At 43.7% G+C, this 22,117-nt stretch overlaps 1 protein-coding gene across 3 annotated transcripts in view; it reads right to left on the bottom strand.

Annotated features, from left to right (window-relative positions):
* Positions 1–12,604: 12,604 nt before the first annotated feature.
* Positions 12,605–22,117, bottom strand: part of PTPRO (protein tyrosine phosphatase receptor type O) — a 266,607-nt gene continuing 257,094 nt past the window's right edge. For 2 of the 3 annotated variants that reach the window (XM_006052380.4, XM_006052382.4), the window contains 3 exons: positions 20,684–20,819; positions 15,161–15,281; positions 12,605–12,776 (listed from right to left, as the gene is read on the bottom strand). In XM_006052380.4, the coding sequence (XP_006052442.4) occupies positions 15,177–15,281; positions 20,684–20,819 (241 nt within the window). In that variant the 3' untranslated portion in view covers positions 12,605–12,776; positions 15,161–15,176. Of the gene's footprint in view, positions 13,907–15,160; positions 15,282–20,683; positions 20,820–22,117 lie in introns of all 3 variants that reach the window. The other variant, XM_006052381.4, reaches the window with a different exon arrangement.

The following is a 22,117-nucleotide window of genomic DNA, read 5'->3' as shown; positions in this document are numbered from 1 at the left end:
AACCAATTCTATTGCACTATTGAAGCAAAACTCTCCTGAATCCTCAATCTATTACTCCATGCATTATGTTTCCCACTGTAACAGATGATAATAGGGACTATACCTGGTTCTGGTGAGCTCAGAATTGTCCTTCTAAGTCCTTTCATGTGATTCTTTTCCTCAGGCTTGAGCAGTTTTCTAATAGGCATGCAATGAGCCATCCTTCACTTAGGACTCTATGGGGACCCTATGTGTATCTCCAGAGCTCTCTCTTGATGCAGCTTTCTTTGCTCTGTGACTCTGTGCTATGAATTTTAGCTTCCTTGCCCTTGTCACTCTCTAAGCTTTTGTCCCCTCAATTCAAGAAGTCTACTGAACTCCACCTCAGTTCTCTCTCCCTGCACTGAACTTTGAAAGCCATACCTAGGCAGAAAATTGGAGCAACTGTAGGATTTTCTGCATTTATTTTTCAGTTTTTATTGCCTAGTGTTCAATATATGAAAAATCTTTTTTTCCCTGTTCTTCAGATTGGAAATTTATATCCATATGTATTCAGCTTGGGATTTTCCTGGTGATCCAGTGGCTAAGACTCTGCACTTCCACTGCAGGGAGCATGGATTTGATCCCTGGTTGAGGAATGAAGATCCCATGTGCTATATGGTGCGGCCAAAAGATAATACAATTTTTTTTGTAATGTATTCAGCTTCACCAACTCTTTTTCTCCCCTTTGATCTGTCTTCCAGTATGTGTCAAGACAATCCAGTGAATCTTCTTTTCAGTTATTGTATTTTGTCAGCCCTAGAATTTACATTTAGCCTTTTTTTATAGAGGCTGTGTTGCTGCTGAGTGAAGATCTCATGAGGTTGGTTCTGGTTTCTTTCTTCCCAGTGCTTACATGGAACAATATTAAAAAGTTGTACAAACTCACAGGGATTTTTATAAAGACTGGTTGTTTCTGAATAGGAAAAGACAATGTTCGCTTAGTAAACATTTTGTAAGGGTCTGCTTTAAGAACTGCATATTCAGTGAGAATCCTAGAGGTAGCCTCCGAGTTCAGAGGATATACAATCTGAAGAACTGTTGGCAACTTGCTGTATTTATCCCTGGGATTAGTCTTACTGATCTCTTATGGGGCAAATCACATCTTAAAACCACCAAAAATCAGTGCTGACTTCCCAGAGATTGTGATTTTATATATGTGACATTTGGTTTTTCCCAAAAGACATGTTTTTAAGTTAGTCTATTCAGAGATCTTTGTAAGGTTGTGTCAAGGGTCCTTGGGGATGAATCAGCAGGAGAAAGTATCAAGTAGTTACATTTTACCACCCTACTCTTGGATCTTCTTTTCCTTATTTAAAACATAACATGCTCAAAAAGCCGTGGCTTCTATAGGCAATTTCCAGAGAAGGGGTCTATTTCCAGCAGTTCTGGGTCCCAGACAGGAATTTTACTCAGTACTCCCATCTACCCCCCAGCCCAACCCATTCTGTTTCCGCCATCTTGGTCCTCAATCCCCTCTTCAATGCAGGCTTCTCCAGGACTGACTCCTACACAACCTCACAGCCTCGCACCATGTCACAGGCTCTCACCAGCTTGCATCACAGCCTCACACCACGTCATTGGCCTTATATCACTCACAGCCTCCTTTCCTCGCCTATTTATTACTTTCTTTTTGCATGTTTGGGACAGAAAAGAAGATGAAGAAGCCAGTGCTCTGAGCTCAGTTTTATAAGAAATCCTCACTTTTTTTGTTTTTTTTTTTTTTTTTTTTTGATGCAGGAGGTACCCAGTTACCAAGAAAAGAAATATCTCCTAGTGCCCAAATTTTCAGGTGTTTCAAATCACATTTGTGAGGGAAAGGTTATCAGATAAAAAGCAAGTAAAATTCTGATAAGATTAAAGGAATTACTGAGAACCATCCTCCTAGACACTGATCTGAACTGGGGTGAGATATGTCTATCAGATGTTCTGAGGGAAGTGAGGTTCCGAAACTGGGTTCTGTACCACTGCTGCTGCTGCTGCTAAGTCGCTTCAGTCATGTCTGTACCACTAGGGATATTCTAACAGCTCATGTGCTTCCTGAAGGGTCCTAGGCATACTTCATCTAGTTTGCTGCTGTGACCAAGTGGGCAATGAACCAGGGCTCCTGCCAGGTCCAGATGGTCCTGGTGCTGGCTGGTTGCCTGGGCTCTTCCCTTCCTGACTGTGGCTCCAGGCACTTGGCCAAAGTCTTACTGCTTTTCTGGGCTGCCCCACCTCCTGGACCCTGAAACAGTCAGCCTTATCCCTCAAGCGTGGCCATGGAGTAGAAGATAATTGCTCTAGCTTCAGTCATTCCTGCTACTCCTCCAAATGAACACATCATCTCTTTCAGATAACAAAAAAATCTGAGAATAAAACACATACACACACACACATTAATGGTAAGTAATTATTATCTCTAGGTCTCCAAGAGCTTGTCCTATTTTATGGTTTCTTACTCTGAACTGGTATCATACACTAAGGCCTTCTTAACTCCCATCTGTTCTTTGTTTATAATCCTGTGAGGATTGTGTGTGCATTTCTTTTTTTATACATGTATGCATGCTAAGTCACTTTAGTCATGTCTGACTCCATGCAACCCTATGGACTGTAGCCTGCCAGGTTCCTCTGTCCATGGGATTTTCCAGGCAAGAATCCTGGAGTGGGTTGCTGTGCCCTCCTCCAGGGGATCCTCCCAACCTGAGGATTGAACCTGAGTATCTGATGTCTCCTGCACTGGCAGGCAGATTCTTTACTGCTAGCACTACTTGGGAAGCCTTTGATATTAATTTATCTGGCTATGCTGGGTCTTTGTTGCTGCGAGGGTTTTCCTCTAGTTTCAGAGAGCAGGGGCTACTTTCTAGCTGCAGTGCGTGTGCTCTTCATTATGGTGGCTTCTCTCGTTGTGGAGCATGGGCTTCAATAGCTGCAGCACGCAGGCTCCGTGGTTGCAGCCCCCAGGCTCTAGAGCCCAAGTTTAATAGTTGTGGTACACGGGCTTAGTTGCTCCTCGACATGTGCGATCTTCCCAGATCAGGGACTGAACCCGTGTTTTCTGCATTGGCAGACAGATTCCTTACCACTGAGCCACTGGGGAAGCCTACCTTTCATCTATTCTTAAAGAAAAGAAAATGGAAAGTGAACTCTTGTGTGCTGAAAGCTTTCACATATATTCCCCACTTTGTGGATGAGGAGATTGAAACTCAGATATAAATTAAGTAGCTTGTTGCAGAGTAAGTGGAACAACTGAAATCTGATCTAACTCAGAGACTTTTCTACATCCTGCAAATCTTTTCTCTCAGATATCATAGGTCAGTGTATAAAAAATGTTTTAAGCAGAAAAATCATCTTTTTAAAATATGAAATTTTATATGGTATCTCACTGTATAAAATAGGCAAAATTCAGTGTTCCTCTCATTGAAGCTGCAAAGAGGAGACCTGGAGCCTCATTTGGAAACCACTGGTCCAGATTCCACAGAGCTCCTCCTCCATGAAGGCCCTTGCAGATGAACGGGAAGGTGGGTTGGAAACTAATCATTCCGTAGCAACAATTAGACCAGGAAATACAGTGCTTGGTCACAACAGTCACTTACATCTTGGGATAATTTCAGATGGCTGATCACCCCTGCAAAACACTGCTCTATTGAGACAAGATAATTGCCATTGACATCCTCTCACAGTTCCTTATTTCTAGATCCTGCTATGATACCTGCCTTCCTCCTCCGTTCCGATGTCTAAAGATGAGAATCTTTTCTTCAGGCTGGAACTTTGCATACAGAGTTGGCTTTCTGGGGCATCAGGGAATTCTGAGAGTGGAAGAGTGGAGCAGATGCCTCCATGCACTACCAGATTGCCCCCATGGGACACTCTCATGCCCCTGCTGTTGGGGGATGCGACTGCTGGTAACTCACAGCTAAGACCTTGTCCAAGAATTGCCCTCACCAAAGAGAACACCCTCCCATACTGCTTAGGAACAGAATTATGTCAGATGCTATTACATCAGGGCAAAACGAATTGTTCCTCATTTCAGTCTTCCCTACGATAGCCACACCAGAACCAGGAATGGATCCATACTTGCTGCGATTTAGTCTGTGGTATGGGCTTCCCTGCTGGCTCAGTGGTAAAGAATCTACCTGCTAATACAGGAGACCTGAGTTCAATCCCTGGATCTAAGGATACCCTGGAGAAAGAAATGACAACTCACTCCAGTATTCTGGCCTGGGAAATCCCGTGGACAGAGAGCCGGGTAGGCTATAGTCCATGGGGTGGCAGAAAGTGGGACACGACTGAGTGACTAAACAACAGGGAGTTAGTTTATTGCCTCATCTCTAAAACCAATCTTATCATAGGGCAAAATGTGGATGTTTGGGTAAATCATTTCATTTATCTTGCAGTAACAGGAAAAAAAATGAGGGAATGACATTGTTATTTTATGCCTCGGTAATTTGCAAAATGCAAATTAAAACAGCTGTCTAGAATTGCTCAGATATGTCCCACTGTTTTTAGCATTTGTCAAAGTGAGTGTCCCATAACCCTGATAGACGTATGTGGATAAGCCTCTCCTTCAGAGCTCCTGATGCCAAGTGTGGCAACGTTTAGCACAAAGGGTTGGTACCACCAGTGTGGGGAGCCCATCTACTGGAGAGGGTCTCCCGATCAGTGCACCCAGGGTGATGAGAACTCAGTTGGGTGGGCTCACTCTGCAGATGTCTGGGTGCTGGAATGAGGGGAAGGTCTAATGGTCTAAATGTACAGAGAGAAATATAGAAAATTGGAGAATCACACAGCATGTATTCCATTCTGACTCTGTCCTTAGCGTACGCGTTACATGACCAGTTCTGAGGTTTCCCACAACTCCACACAGTGCTTTGTGTCTTGTGGGACACTCAGGCTCAGAGATATGTGGCTTCCCTTGTGGCACAGATGGTAAAGAATCTGCCTGCAATGCAGGAGACCTGGTTTCGATCCCTGGGTCAGGAAGATCCCCTGGAGAAGGGAATAGTAACCCACTGCAGTATTCTTGCCTGGAAAATCCCATGGACAGAGGAGCCTGGTGGGCTACAGTCCACAGGGTTGCAAAGAGTCGGACATGACTGAGCAACTAACACTTTCACTCTCAGCTCAGAGATAGTAGGTGACTTCTCAAGGGCACAGGGATGCTAGGTGGCAGAGCACCATGACTCGAAAGTCTATATTGTTTTAACCATGTCACTCCACGTCCCTAAATCACCAGGCATCACAGCAAGCAGCTCTCAGCACAGCCCTGTAGAGGACGCTCTTCTTATTCCAGGTCTCAAACAAGACAGGGCTTCCCTGGTAGCTCCACTGGTAAAGAATCCACCTGCCATGCAGGAGACCCTGGTTCAATTCCTGGGTTGGTAAGTTCCCCTGGAGAAGGGATTGGCTACCCACTCCAGTATTCTTGGGCTTCCCTGGTGGCCCAGCTGGTAAAGAATCCGCCTGCAATGTGGAGACCTGGGTTTGATCCCTGGGTTGGGATGATCCCCTGGTGAAGGGAACAGCTCCCCAATCCAGTGTTCTGGCCTGGAGAATTCCATGGACTGTATAGTCCACCAGGTCTCAAAGAGTCGGACACGACTGAGCAACTTTCACTCACTTCCCTCTCCCACATGAACAAGACAACCAGTTCTCAGAGTGATTTGGTGATGTTCACCAGGGACACCTGTTCACTGTTGGCCCTGCCCAGGTGGGTTTGGGTATTGATGTTTGTAATCACAAGTTGGCATTTTTGTTTCAGAACAAGTAGCTGGCTTTTCAGACAGGGTTTTACTGCCACAGATTTGCACAGGCTTCTTGCACTACTGCTGCAGATTTTTCCACTGAATGTGGACCAAGCCCTGCATTGCTTTTCTGGGAAACCTGCTTGTGTGGGTTTCGTGATGCACTTGACAGAGGAGATTCACAGTTGAAAAGCCAGGCCCGGGTGGTGCAGGGCTCTGATCCAGAGGATCGGCTCCTGCTAGGCACCACGTGTCTATGGCATGAGGGTCCTCCTTGGGTCACAGCCTGGGCCTGTTCTATAACCCAAAGTTTTCCTGACCATTGGGACTGGGAGGGAAGCGGGGTGGTTCAGGTGTCACTCTGGGGGCACCGAGCCAGCCCAGCACAGGCACCAGCTTTAGACGCTCTTATCAAATGTATTCGAGAATTCCAAGATGGCCCTCGGAGATGGTAAGTTTACTTGTTTCCTGGAGAACCATGTAACACATTAAGTCATTCCAGGAAGGGTTTTAAGCCCTTTGCACATCATCTATTTGTTGAAGCCCTGAGAAAAAGCTACTACCATCAGTACATCCATTTCACAGATGAGGCCACTGAGTCATAGCCAGGGGCTGAGGCCTAGCTTGAGTCTCTCTCCAACCACAGTCTTTGGTTCTAAACTGCTTCATCTGCTATACTGCTAGGCCCTATCCTGTCCAGCTTCCCAAGTTTGCTGATTAAGGGAGAATGTGATTTAGTTGGTTTTGAACGTGAAAGAACCTTTCCAAGCCCATTCTGTTGCTTGCATTTGTAAAGGCAGTAGTGGTTGTAGCTAACTTTTCTTAGTTGAAACAGCCCATAGGCTTTTGGCGTTCTTAGAACTGAACAAAATTAGGTTGTGTCAGCTGGCTTTGAGCTCCTCTCCACAGCCCTGGACTTACCATGACATCCGGGCTCAGCAGCTCCCCATGTGCCAAGCCTCACAGCCCCCCGTACATTTGATCTCTCATTGATGTGGAACCACCCAGGGTCCTATTTTTTGCTGAAACCCAGGAATCAGATTCAGAGTCCATAGTCCCCAGTATGGCTGAAAAATTTGAGTGTGTTTCCTACGTAATGGTCTCATTATGGGGTTTGTTGTTGTTGTGGCTTGGTCACTAAGTTGTGTCTCTTTGTGACCCTACCGACTGTTACCCACCAGGCTCCTCTGTCCATGGGATTTCCCCAGCAAGAATCCTGGAGTGGGTTGCCATTTCCTCCTCCAGAGGATCTTCCTGATCTAAAGGTCGAACCCAGGTATCCTGCATCGGCAGGTGGATTCTTTACCATTGAGCCACCAGGGAAGCCCTTTTATGGGTTTTGGGAAGGGACAAAAAAGAGAGAGAGTAAGAGAGCTCTAACTTGGAGGAAAACCACTTCTGGAGAAGAGTGTATGTATTTCCATAGAAAAATTTATTTATTAAAAGCAGCATCACGGTTGTGGTGACCTCTTCCTGAGCCATTATTTGCCTTGTGTGTTACCCTCTCTCTGTTCTGTGTCACCTTTAACCTGTCTTCTGCAAATTTTATTGGATAGTCACACAGCACTGCCCTGAGAAACTCCCACCATAACTGAGATGGAACACAATAGAAAGGTTATCCCTGTGCTGCCATTTGAGTTAAGGGCACACTGACTACCATAACCGACAACTCTAGAACCTCATGACAACACAGTGGAAATGTGTTATGGGATCACATCATGGGCCAGTGCAGGCAGGGGCTTCTCCAGGTGTCGACCCAGGGACCCAGCCCCCTTCCACCTTTTTGCCACCACCATGCCTACCTGTGGGCTTCCCAGGTGGCCCAGGCATAAAGAATCCACCTGGCAAGCAGGAGAGGCAGGTTCAATCCCTGGATTGGGAAGAGCCCCGGAGGAGGAAATGGCAACCTGCTCCGGTATTCTTGCCTGGAGAATTTCATGGATAGAAGAGACTGGTGGGCTACAGTCCGTGGGGTCGTAGAGTCAGACATGACTGAGCAACTAAACAACAACAACTACAAATGTTTATCTGGAGGTGATATGTAAGTAAAGGAAGGGGAGATGGAGGGAGGGGTAGGCAGGACTCCTCCAGGCTGATTTTCGGGGCCCAGGGGCCAGGGAATAGAGTCTACTACTTCTGCCTTCCTTCCATTGAGCAAAACTGACTTTAAGTGCCTGGAAAATGTGACTCCTGGTATGTTCAATTATGTTTTCAGTGACAGTAAACCCACTTGCTTCTGCTGAAAAACACATGAGCTGGAGCGGTCTGTGGAGTCCTGGAAAGAAATTGTCATTATGAGAGTCAGCCAGGAAGAAAAGCTTCAGAAGGCGGGTTTGGAGGTTTGGTTACCCATATGAGCCCCAGCGATGGACGGTGTGGGTGTTTTATGAATACTTGCTGCTTGCAGAGTAGGGTGTACAGCCTTAGCAGCCCTTAATGTAGCTCTGTAATCTTAAATACTTTAATATGGCAGTCTAGTCTTTCTTGACCTTTCCAGAAAGAAATCATCTGTGCTCTTGGGTCGACAGTTTGTGCTTTATGTATTTCTGTCACATCATCTGTGGGCTTCCCCTGTGGCTCAGCAGTAAAGAATCCATCAGCAATGCAGTTTCCACAGGAGACCCGGGTTCGATCCTTTGGTGCAGATTTCCTGGAGGAGGGCATGGCTACCCACTCCAGTATTCTTGCCTGAAAATTCCCCATGGACAGAGGAGCCTGGTGGGCTACAGTCCATAGTGTTGCAAAGAGTCGGACACAACTGAAGTGACTTAGCAAGCACATATCACATTATCTGTACTACTCTGCTGCCCTTACTTTCCATTCTTACGTCCCCTGCCTGCATGCTCAGTCACTCAGTCGTGCGTGACTCTTTGCTACCCTATGGACTGTAGCCTGTCAGTCTCCTCTGTCTATGGGATTTCCCAGGCAAGAATACTGGAGTGGGTAGCCATTTACTACTTGAGGGGATCTTCCAGATCCAGGGATCGAACCCAGAGTCTCTTGAGCCTCCTGCATTGGCAGGCAGATTCTTTACCACTGACTCCACCTGCTAGAATGTAAACTCCTGAAGCAGTGACCTTGTCTCTATGTCACAACCCCAGTCGCTTCCACAGTGCCTAGCGTGGGTGTTGAGTCAACAAATAATTTTCTTTGAGAGCTATAAATTAACTTTTTCCTCAAATGGAATGTTCTGAAAGTCAGCCTCTGTCAAGGTAACCTGGACAGTGCCCTTTGACATAAATGGGAAAGTGGATTTGGACTTCACGCCTCTCTCCATGAGAGGTATAGAGCCAGACACCCTTATTGTAGTAAGGTCCTTAGATGTATAAGCAAGAGAAGGAAACACTTTCTGATGATTGGAGCGATGGGCTGCCCTAGAGATGGCAATTCCAGAAGCATACTGGAAGTGGTTCATAGAAAAGAATTAGTCATCTGCCAGGGATGTGGTGGAGGAGAGTCTGATTTTGAGAAGAAGACTAGGCTGGTTTGCTGATCCTCATGAAGAAGAAGCATGTCAGGGTCTCTGGTGACTGATGAGTAACAAAAACCACGAGAACATGGTATTTCTGTGCTATGAGCTGTTGGGACAAAAGGTAGACCACCATTACTGGTGTGCCCTTACAGATGTTTTGACATTTGAGCTACACAAGTGAAAAATGTAGAAAAAAACTTGTTTCATTTGTCTAATTGCTTTCTTAGTCCTTTCAACAACAACCAAACTTTGATTCCATATTTTTCCAAGTCAGCCTATGGCAACCATTTGTGCTCTGCGTGTGTGCTGGATTGCTCAGTCGTGTCCGACTCTTTGTGACCCCATGGACTGTAGCCCACCAGGCTCCTCTGTCCATGGGATTCTCCAGGCAAGAATACTGGAGTGGGTTGCCATTCCCTTCTCTAGATTTGTGCTCTCGTGCCTGAGTATTGTAAGTGATCAAAAAATATTTCTTTGGTTGATTGATCGGTTCATTCAAAGTGATGACAAAAACACGTATTTGTTTAACGAATGATTCAACAAACCAGTGACTCGTCCTTGACTCCAGGCTGAATGGCTTCAGTCAGTCGAGGTCTGGTGGTCATCACCTTTGCCTTCGGCATTGCTCAGGGCTCTGGTGACCCACCCTGGACAATCTTCAGTTTGCTCATGTCCCTCATAATACAACTCCCAGAGCTATACATGGTCCTTCATCTTTTACTGAGTGGCCCACCAGGATCAGGTTTTGTGATAAGCATAAGTTGAAACTGAAAACAACAAACAAAAATCCTGCTGTTCTGGAAGGCCAGGAGTTAGATGATGGCTTAAGTTTCCTTCAAATGCATCCGAACAGAATGGTTAAAAAACCAGAGGCAGAGGTAGGAGTTGGTGTATGTTAGGTTTTTGTTGCTTTCTAACCCCTTTGGCCAAAGTAGAGGTTCTGTTCAGAGCTGGGTAAGGCCTCTGAGCTCTGAGCCTGTGCCAAGCCCCAGGAGAGTGATCGGTGAGCTAGGAACGCAGCCAGTTAGTTTGAAGCACATTACATCAGACATTTCCCGCGGAGGAAAGGAAGGCCTCCTAGAAAGCAGGGAGGATTTTGGCTCTTAGAAATTGAATTCAGTAACTTTACCTCCTTGGTTGAGAGCCAATGCCCTAGCCAGCAGTTCTCATAAGGTCTGCAAAAAACTCTCAAAGACTCCAGCCCCTGCTTTACAGGTTTACATCCCAGCTTTGTTTGAGAGATGTATCACCTCTCTGGGGGCAGGGACAGATTTTAGAAAAGGGGGGAGATTATAAAATCGAATTAAAGATTTTATAGGAGCTTAAAAAAAAAACCTTACTAAATTTTCTCATTTTAAATTTGAGCGGCAGTGTTGACTTTGTAGTGGAAAATGATAAATCCTGGACTAGAACACAGCAAAAGGTTGCCGTCTTTCACCTTCCTTCCTTTGCAAGTTAAATAAAGCCATATAATGTGTGGTGGTAGTTTATTTGCTAAGTCGTGTCTGACTCTTGCAACCCCATGGACTGTAGTCTGCCAGGCTCCTCTGTCCCTGGGATTCTCCAGGCAAGAATACTGGAGTGGGTTGCCATTTCCTTCTCCAGGGGATCTTCCAAACCCAGGGATTGAACCTGGGTCTTCTGCATTGCAGGCAGATTCTTTACCAATTGAGCTATAAGGGAAGACTAATATAATGTGTAGGTATGGATATATTGGTATTAGATATTAAATTTATAAATCAGAGCCTTGAGGTCATTTCTCAATCAACTTCAGAAATTGGCTTTTGAAGCCCAGAAATTTGATCTCAGTATCACTCAAAGTTAAATATCTTGTTCATCCAAAATTATGTGACTCAGAATATATTTAGAAAGAGAAATCTGTTTCCCCCCAAAAATACATTTGACACTACTTACTTTTTAAGTAAACTGATGCACTGCACTTTTGATATGTTTCAAACTTATACACCATGATTTTTATAAGGAAATAATTGCCAAATATCTAGGCTTTTCACTGACGGTTCATTTTGAAATCTTATTTCCTCTCCTTTCTCTTCACTTTTCCCCACCCCCTCTGCAAAATGTTTTATGTCATGTGTTGTAACATAAATATATTAGGAAACCAGGGTTTGCAAAGATATTCTCTAAGCTATTTATATAAAATCAGAATCTTCAGCTCTTTCTAAGCACCATGTAGGCTACTGTGGACCACATGTGCTAATGCCTCCATATTCACTGTAAGCACTACTCAGATGATTAAAAAATACCTTAGTTAATAACACAGAGGCCCTGACTGCCTCTGCTCTCAATTTTTAAAGTTGAATCCTAGAGTGGAAATTGAGCTGGTTCGAGAATCCCCTAGGGTACAAGAAAGAATAAGATACAAAGCATCTTTGCATGAATTATCATATCTGATACCCTTTACACCTGTGAAATACGGTGCTTTTAGTAGGCACTTCCACAGTTCATCAATGGAGACTCAGGACAGATAAATTTCAAAGTCCCCTAATAGGATGAAAATCCAAGTCTTCTGACAGATGGATGCTTTTCCCACCATAAACTTTACAATTTTAGGAGCACTGGTGTACCAGGGGTGTGCAGAGTGATGGCTGTGAAAACCCTTGAACGAAGGATCTGATAAAGTAGCTGGTGTGAGTTTTCTCTGAATCTTCCCCTCTATCTCTGGATACTTCATCTTCTCTTTTGGGAAAATTGATCTGGGACTATTTGATCCTTACCAAGAAGGGGTGCTCAAGACAATCATAAAATATTTACAAAGCGCTTTAAGTTTCAGGGAAGTAAAGTTCCAGTCTGTGAGCATGGGACATGCACTAATACCAGCAGGTGTCTTATCAGTTCACCCCAGGGTGCACACTTCACTCCTGACCTGTCTGTGTGCAAACACCTAAGGAAGTCACACATAAACACTTGGCACTTTTCTTTAGTTCCTGGGAATGGAGCAATATATTAACATGTCCAAGAAGGGATCTCAGGTGTGGGAGTGAGAAGAGAGGGAGGGGGCAATGGGGAGGTGAGAAGGGGGAGGAGGGGAGTGCAAGTCAAAACTGATAACACCCAGGGAACCAAGCTGTTAACCTGCAGGGTCTGGACCACCTCTGCCCATTCCCCCCATGATGCCAACCTGAGAGTCTCTGGCCAGGTCTCACAGAGGATTGTGCCAAGCTGCACTATGGCCAGGCCTTCTCAGTGACAAGAGACAGTGGGGTGCAGAGCTGTTCCCTTGGCATCCTTCACCAGCACTAAGGTCACTGATCACATATGAAACTGATGTCACGTGCATGGCTTCCTGAAGGTTCTCAGGATAGGAGGGAGCCAGGGCGAGGGAAGGATACACAGACGGGGGACACAGCCTCATGAAACGCACACAGGACAGTTCAGGACAGCCTGGGCAAGGCAGCCAATTTGTGTTTACTTTCAACTCAAAGTGTTTTCCTTTGTGAATCATCAATTCTTCTTTCTCAGGAAAGCGACACAAAGTAACAGGCTTCAGGATACCATCTGTGTCCATTTTGACAGCAGTTCATGTCACAAGACACCATCATGTACTGTAATTATACAAAATGCAAAGAATAAAGTGTTGCTAGTTACACAGGTTAAAATGAAACTGACAGCCCAAAGGAACACAAAACAGAAAGAGATCTCTGTCTGAATCCAGAGAGACGCTTGACAATATTACCCCCCCAAAAAATGTAGCCAAATCATTGTCCTAGCATGCTGCAGTTCATTGCCACAACTTTATAAATTCCTAGCTCTTTGGAGGAAAGTGCGTGTTTATAGCTTGCAAAGAAATAGCTTTTACATGTATGCAGGTCAACAGAAAAAACAATGCAAACTAGGCACCAAGACTGCCCAGATAGCAACGGAGTCTAAAGAGTCAGACCTCACAGAGTCTTCTGAATCAGATCTAGTTTGTTGAAAAAGAATCTGAACAGTGATATTAGTCCAAGAGGGCCAAGGAAGAATCACTGAAGTGTTAATCAGGAAAAAATAAAAAATAAAAAACTAGAACAATTAAGACTTAAATATTTTTTCTACTCTACTTTGAAGATGAATTACAGCTTTTCATATCTAGAAAAGATATGCGCTTGGTCCATGGGGAGAACCCCTTTTTCTACCCCCATCTACCTCCCCGATCCTAATCAATAGCCTGTGTTGGAGTACAGATATGATTGGTTCAACTTCCTTGAAGCAGAAGTGCTATTTCTTCATGTGTGGCCATGCCTCTTTTTAACAATGAGGTATCATGTGACACTAACAATATCTGTTCCTTCTTGGGCTATGAGTTTGATCAACAGTGCGGGCAGAAAACAAGGTAATGTTCTGATAAAATCACACAGGTACAAAAATTATTGCACTTAAAAACAACAAAAAACTCAGCCCAACAAGTAAAGGGCCAGTGAAACTCTTCAGAAGTGTTGTGCTGCCTGCCCTCTGCAGAGCATCTGGACCTTTCTGGTGTTTGGTCGAATTTGGTCCATTATTGAATGTCCAGAAGTGAAAGAGTCCAAAAGACACAGTAGGCTCTTTAAGGCTAAGTCTTCCCGGTGCTCATATGAGATAAATTATCTCCTTGGCCACATACTACAAAGTGGGGCTCTTTTTTAGCAAATGGCTAGTAGGGCCCCCCTAAAAAACTCTGGGAGCAAAGGGGGATGGGTACACATCATGTTCTGTCCTGTGAATGAGAGAGAGAGAGAAAAAGAGAAAGAGAGAGAGAAAGAGATAGTAAGTAGCCTGGGAGAGCAAAGCCACTCATCAACAACCCTGTGGCTGGAAGTGCTTTGATCACCTCCTGACTCCATCACTAGTTCTCATTACACTCAACCCCACAGCCCATGAGGATGTGGGCTTACCTGTGCATCTTTCTCTGTGTAAGTCCTCCTTTCTATGGCTCTGAAAGCCTTTCCCTCTACTTGCGAATTTGCCTCTGTCTGTCTTCCCATGGAGAGGAGCCTAGTGGGCTACAGTCCATGAGGTCTCAAAGAGTCCTGCAGTCGTGTCTGAAGCGACTTAGGACGCACACCTGCCTTCTCTTATTCTTTATCCTTCCTGCTTCCTCGTGCTTCCTGTCTCTCTTTGTTGACGGATGTAAAGGACCAATGCTAATCCTATCCTGGTACCCACTGGTCAATACCCTTTCATGTTTCCACAAGGCACCCCTCTCCTTTCTCTCCCTGTCAGTGGTGCCCCCAATAATATATTCAGACACATGCCATGCTCTGTTTACCCAATTGAATTACAAGATTATTTGTTACTTTAGGCACAATTATCTGAACCTCCAAAATCTGATCTACGGAGAATGTGAGAACAAGGCATTGACTGTGGTATAATTTTTTCAGGATGTCCTCAAGTAACTGCTCATATAATAGATGAAATCAAGGCATTTCCAAACTCCGATAACCTGAGACTATTGTCAATATTGTTTTTCTTCTTTGGGAGTGTTGACTTCAGCTCATATTTTCTTTGTAACTCTTTCTATGGCACTTGTAGTCAACAAAATATTTGCATAAAGTATCTAGACAAGGGGTGATGGTGGTTTAATCGCTAAGTCATTTCCAACTCTTCTGTGACCCCATGCCCCTCTGTCCATGGGATTTTTCCAGGCAAGAATACTGGAGTGGGTTGCAAATAGGGTTGGATGGTAATATCCTGATTGGATCCTGCAGGCACAGATTCAATATGAGTAATTTAAGGTTCAGGCAGGAGGAAATGGAGGTCCAATCTTTATGAGCTGCTGAAGCTCCTGCATGCCACACTCACCAACCAAGGCACACTGAAGCTCCAAGATCTGCTACTGTGTCTCTCCCTATGGCCAGCTCTGTGGGGGCAGAGTCGGTGCTAACAGCTGCTGCCGCCTTTGCTTTATCCCATCATATCCTCTCTCACTGTTCTAAGACAGGGTGCCCACGATGGGGTCTTCTCTACTTACTTGTTGGGATTCTGAGCTAGGAATTGCTGACATTCTCATAGATGACGTCACTGATACAGAACTGCTGCTTCTTCTTCATCCACATCAGTTGCACACACTGATGGATAAAAATGTACTGCTCCTGGAGCAAAAGACAAAGATGTTTTAGAGCAAGGTGTCTTTATGCAACGACTTCCCTGGTAGCCAGTGGTTAAGATTCTGTGCTTCAGCTGCAGGGGGCATGGGTTCAATCCCTGGTTAGGGAACTGAGATTCCACATACCATATGGCATGGCCAAAAATAAAAAAAGATATGTTTGTGCAAAAATATAATATTTTAATACTATGGGAGTATTAAATACTATGATGAATGTCAAAGGAAACAATCTTCATTATTTGTAAAACACAATTTCAAAACTAGAAGATCCAAGAGAATCAACTGTAAAAATATTTTGTTTAATAATAGGATTTAGACTATCACTACTTAATGCTAAAGGCAATGAATATTCAATCAGTAAATCACAGGGCTTTTTCAAAAAAAATTGCACATTGCCTCATAATACACTGAAATAAATTACAGGAAACTTAATAAATTAAGCCATAAAAATATAAAGGCATATATAGATTAATTCTTCTCTGATTACTTTAAGGAAGGGCTTTCTAAATTTTTTTTGGCCATGCCATGCCCCATATGGGATCTTAGTTCCTGGACTAGGGATCAAACCCACACCCCTTGCATCAGAAGCACAGAGTCTTAACCACTGGCTTGCTAGGGAGGCCACTGGGCTTTCTAAACTTTAAACAACGAAATAAATTAGAACAAAAATGTCAAACTGTTGTATGTAAAAAGCAGAAAAAAGAATAAAATAAAGGGCAAACTAGAAACTGAGAGGGAAAAATATTTTCAAGAATTATGACAAATGTCAATACCTTTATCTTTGTTTAAAATTCATCCACATCAGTAACACACACACTTAAATTGGCAAATAAAAAAAATATACTAATCACTAGATCAAATATTCCTGAAAGGCAGGGACTGGCTGTTTTTTATTCCTAATACCCAGCACTTTGTTTGTACTAACTAAATGTTTTTTGAAGTAAACTGAGAAAATATTAAAACATGTACAAAAAATGGCCAAGTAATAAAAAAATTGTAAACTAAAACAATTATTTTTTTTAATCTACATAGTGAGTAAAGTTAAACAAAAAGTAGCATTCAATGATGATTTGAATTTGTTGAAGCAGCCATTTTTAACCAATTGGTGGAGGTACAATTAATAAAATGCTAATAAATGACATTGTGTGGATGGATAGAAGAAAGTAGGAAGGAGTACAATTTAATGTCATAGAAAAAGGAGAATGTTTTGCATAAGCAAAGATATATCTAAAGTGAGGGAGTATTTAGTCTCTAAAATGAGATTTATAGAGTTTTAGGCAATTTGGGATGATACATGTAGCAAAATATTCAATGAAAAATCAGAATGTAAAATTATGATATGTGTATAGAGCATATGAGTACAATTATGGGAACATTATACTTGACTAAGGCCGAGATGTTGTTATTGCTGTTGTTCAGTTGCTAAGTCATGTCTGACTCTTTGTGACCCCGTGGACTGCAGCATGCCAGTCTTCCCTGTCCTTCACTATCTCCCAGAGTTTGCTCAGATTCATGTTCATTGAGTCAGTGATGCTATCTAACCACCTCATCTTCTGCCACCCCCGTCTCCTTCTGCCTTTAATCTTTCCGAATACCAAAATGCTGACAGTAGCTATCTTTATCCCATTTCCTTTTCCTTATTTCTCAGACTTTCTCTCTAAGTAATACCATTAAAAATAATCTTTAAATAAGAACCAGTTAAAATAGCCACAGGATTTTAAGGAGTCTTTTGTTTGACAACTTCATACAAATGATAAGGTTAAAGACTTTAGACTTCCCTGGTTTGACTCACATATATATATATTTTTTTAATTGGGGGAATATATATTCCCTTATTTCATGACAATATCACATCAGTAACTGAGCTTCCCTTTCTCATTATGACATATCCCTCCATGGTCTCTGGTATTGAGTCAAGCACAGGGCACTGATAAGGGCAGAGAGTGCCTGGTTTCTCAACCCATAATGATGCAGTGGTGAAACTTTGTGTCAAAAATAAATAAATAAATAAAGTACTTAGGCCACAGAAAAAGTAAACAAAAGACTATTAACAGACACATATCTGAGAGTTCAGGAGAAATCTAAGCTGCGGATCAGGAGGCCTGGAGGCTCAAAGCAAGGCCCTACCTAGTTGACTTCCAGAGAAAGCCTGTGAGAACAAAATGAAAGAAAACCTTTGATGAAAACAGAAGAGAGCTCAGGAGAGGTGAAGGCCATCCACACTTTATAATTTCAAAGCACTTATCCTGATGGTATCGGTTCATCTGATGCATACTTTACAACAAACAATTCGTGAACGTCGTCCTTTGCATTTTATAGATGGGAAATGGGAACTTCAAAAAACATTAAAAAAATTTTTTTTTTAACTTTTTAAACTACAATCCATGGGGTCACAAAGAGTTGGACATGACTGAACGACAGAGCACATAACTGATTTATGTGTGCTGATTCGCTTCAGTTGTGTCCAACTCTTTGCGACCCCATGGACTGTAATCCACCAGGTTCCTCAGTTCATAGGATTCTCCAGGCAAGAATACTGGAGTGGGTTGCCAGTCCCTCCTCCAGGGGATCTTCCCGATGCTGGGATTGAACCTGAGACTCTTAAAACGTCTCCTGCATTGGCAGTTGGGTTCTTTACCACTAGCATCACCTGGGAAGGCCTAGTGTGTTCATTTTGGAAGTACAGGAAATTTATTTATACATGCATCTATGTCTTTTACTTTAGATTCTTTTTCTTATAGGTTATTACCAAATATTGAGCAGAGTTCCCTGTGCTATTCGCAGGGTTCTTGTTGGTTATCTATTTTATATATCTGTGTGTATCTGTTCATCGGAATGGGAGCTTTGAGAGGTGAAGTGAGTTGTTCGGTGGTCAAGCTGGGACTCAGGCCTTTCACAGAGTCTGATCTAACCACCCTACTCTCTGCTCTCATGTAGGGACCCACACGGTACATCTGCTCAGGTGAGAAAGAGGAGGAGGGTTCATCACTATACAGCCCATGCAGCAGGCACCTGAAACGTGCATCTGAGGACATGGTCAAATTAATCAGTGACTTCTGTTCTTTGTAGAGGGGTTGGGGTGGTGGGCCATTGAGAGGACCTAGAAAAATCAGAAACTAGCCTGGGAGGTAACCTGTATACAGCATTGTGGTTTCTGTATTTACACGGACTCAGCTGGAGAATTACTCTGGCCTCCTGAAAACCATTAGTGTCAGGAGTGTTTTGGGATACTGAAGGAAAATAATTGTTTACTCAGCTCTTTTTATTTATTACCATCAGTAAACTAGGAGGCTGCAGAACTCTGGCGTGAATGAGCTCAAGGAGCATGTTAGGAAAAATCCTAACATTCAAGTTACAGGCTGAACCACAAAGAGCATAGGAATGAGGGAAAACAGAGGTAAATCAATGGACAAGATGTTCCAGACATGACTAACGATGAAGTTGACATAAACAAACAACTTGAGCTAGAGAGGATCCCAGCAAAATCCTGAGGGAACTTGAGAGTGGACTGGAACAGCTGGGAAAAATAAGTGACTGGTGGTGACCTCTGCCTCTTCTGCAGACCTTGAATTTTCCCACGTGAGTTCAGGGAAGGGATATCATACTTTAAAAAGACCATCTTCCCTGGAGATGTCAACCTAAAATATTACCATAAACAAAGCAGCAATCAAAATTTGAGGAAAGAAAGTTACGGAGGGCATCAGACTTTTTCTCAGCTGTGCAGAAAGGCACATTGTGGCAGTCCTTGTCTCATGTCCACACCTGAAGAAGGATAATGATGCTGGAAACCAGATAGAGGGTCTGCCGTGTGAAGGTAGTTTTTAAAAAGGGATTAAGATTCTGTTGTCGGGAAGTTGAAAGCTAACAGGCTATAATCACAGTCTATAAAATTATAAAAGGTATAAATTAAGTCAATGAGGGCAGACAATTCATCAAATCCAAAATACTTAAAATAAGGAGTGGGCCTTTGAAGCTTGGGGATTAATATACATAACAGGGAGTTTTAATCACATAGTAGGATATGGATTTATAGAAGTGAAAACCAAAAATATGGATGGATTCATAAAGCAGTGTTTAATTACTAGGTAGTTGGGCTTGTCTGGGAAACCGGGACATTTTTAAACTTATGATAACAAGGTGATGTTCATGTCCCCATGGCAGTAAATTAGAAGGCAGCCGGGCTGGGATGTGAGTGATCTCAAGGAGGACACGAATAGATGTCTTGTTTCCTAATCATCCCTGAGCCATCTGAACGTGAATGAGTTACTGTTTCCAAAGTGCTATGATGTTGCTATAGCTCAGAAATAAACACATTGGAATGAATGGCTGTGCAGAACCTTGGCCAGATGGGAAAGGGCAAGGAAAGGGAGAAAACCGGAAGCACTGAGACAGGAGCGAGGACAGCAGGCTTTTGCGCTACACTGACATCTAGTGGTGGTTGGCGGGAAAAGCAGAGGGAAGAGGTAGGCAGGCTTTAATCCCTTGGGAACTGAAATCAGCTGTCAGGCCAGGTTGTATTCTATCCCACAAGTGTTCCTCCCACACACACTCCTCGAAGAGGAGGATTATTATTGTTCGCCTGAAGCTAAGAAGTTGCGAGTACGGCTGGGTGACTAAGATTACCAAGAAGCTATTGTGCTCTGGTTTGGGGCACCCAACAGGTGTACACCCACGGATTCTCTGAGGCTGTGATGCCGTGTGCGGGCACCGGGCGGGGCTGCCATTCCAGCCTGAGGGCATTTCAAAGGCTTCACGGGAGGAAAGGGCTTGGGAGAAGAGGAGGCCCCGGGAGAGGGGCAGGTAGCACAGATGGCTATTTCTGGAGATGCCTCTGTGGTGTTACAATAAGGAATCCATTCATTTAGCTCAAGGAGACTGGCTGCGTTGGTGGATGAAGGGCTGGAAATCCTTAAAATCATAAAGATTTTATCTCATCAGAAAGCACACGTGCAACACACATTATCCTCACAAGTGAACAGAGTCACACGAAGGGCAAACTAATGACAAACTTACAGAATTGAGTCTAGCATTTTAAATAGAAATTGAATCACACCAATTCCCAAGTCTCCACTTGGTGGCATTTCCCCAGATGGCTCTTACCCTCACTGAACTCTCGGTCTGTTCAAAGAGGTTTTATTCCATTATAGATACATCCATGTGCTCTGGCTTACTGGAGGGTATAGGACACCAATAAAAGTGTAGACACTATATACCGAATGGTTATCTGTTTCTTTTATACCTTGGAGCAGTTTGAATGCACACAGTAAGAAACTGGGAACAGCAAATGCAAAAAACATTTTGAGACAATGGTTTTGAAATATGGGATTGACTAGTGGGAAGTTTTTCAGTCAAGCCCCAATTTAAAAATGCCTATGATTCAGTTCCTACCTCGGTCTGTACCATAGACATCCGGTATGACCGCATTTCTGACACCAGCCCCAGGATGTCGACAAACTCATGATCCCGAATGTGCTGCAAGAGCCTGTCCAGGGCGATGAACGTTCCCGTCCGACCAACTCCAGCACTGAAAAAGAGGTTCCAATACCACGTCACTAATAGACTGCCCTTCTACACTGTTAGAAGGGTTACCCTGGTGGCTCAGAGGTTAAAGCGTCTGCCTGCAATTCAGGAGACCCGGGTTCAATCCCTGCGCTGGGAAGATCCCCTGGCAAAGGAAATGGCAACCCACTCCAGTATTCTTGCCTGGAGAATCCCATGAACAGAGGAACCTGGTGGTCTAAAGTCCACGGGGTTGCAAAGAGTCAGACACAACTGAACAACTTCAGTTTCATTTTCATTTTCTACACTGTTGGAAACAAATAAGTGTAAAATCCACCAAAACTATATGTACCATCATTTCCCATCTGATTAAAAAAATCATATTTATTGATTTTGGCTATAAACTGTGTCTTCATTGCTGCACCGGTTTTTCTCTGGTTGTGGTGGCTACTCTTTAGTTGTGGTTTGACAGCTTCTCATCGTGGTGGCTTCTTCTTTTGTGGAGCAAGGGCTCTAGGGTGCGCCAGCTTTCATAGTTGCAGTTCCCAGGCTCTAGAACACAGGCTTAATAGTTGTGGCACGTGGTCTTACTTGCTCCTCAGCATACGGAATTTTCCTGGATCAGGGATCAAGCTCATGTCTCCTGCATTTGCAGGCAGATTCTTTACCACTGAGCCACCAGGGACGCCCTTATTTGTTAAAACTCTTTATTTTATATTGGAGTATAGACGATTAACAATGTTGTGATAGTTTCAGGTGCCCAGCAATGGGACTCAGCCATACATAGACATGTACCCCTTCTCCTCCAAACTCCCTTCTCATTCAGGCTTCCACATAACACTGAGCAGAGCTCCATGTGCTATACAGAAGGACCTTGTTGGTTACCTATTTTAAATACAGCAGTGTGTACATGCCCATTCCAAACTCCCTTGCCCTGTAACTGTCCCATCCTCATCCTTCCCCCTTGGCAACCATAATTTCTCTGAGAGTCTGTTTCTGTTTTGTAAATAGTATCATATGACATTCTTTATAGGAGGAATCTAAAAAGAAACGATACAAGTGAACTTACTTACCTCCCTGATGTTTAAGTATGCAATCCTGGTTGGTGTGTCTCCTAATGTTACAGTTTTGTCACAGCTCCCTCCCTTAGACTGCTGTGGGCCTGCCTTGGCCACCCCTGGCCCTCCTGCCCCTGGGCTCTCTATTCCTTAGGAAAGTGAGGATTCATAAGGAACCTGCTGGAAACAGCAGGAACCAGGCAAGAACCAGCTCTCAAGGAGATGATCTTGTTGTTTAGTTGCTAAGTCGTGTCCAACTCTTTTG

This window comes from Bubalus bubalis, chromosome 4, assembly GCF_019923935.1.
Source record: "Bubalus bubalis isolate 160015118507 breed Murrah chromosome 4, NDDB_SH_1, whole genome shotgun sequence".
In the NCBI taxonomy this organism is placed as follows: domain Eukaryota; kingdom Metazoa; phylum Chordata; class Mammalia; order Artiodactyla; family Bovidae; genus Bubalus; species Bubalus bubalis.
Note: the sequence above shows the minus strand (reverse complement) of the source record. Positions and strands in the feature narration are given on the sequence as shown.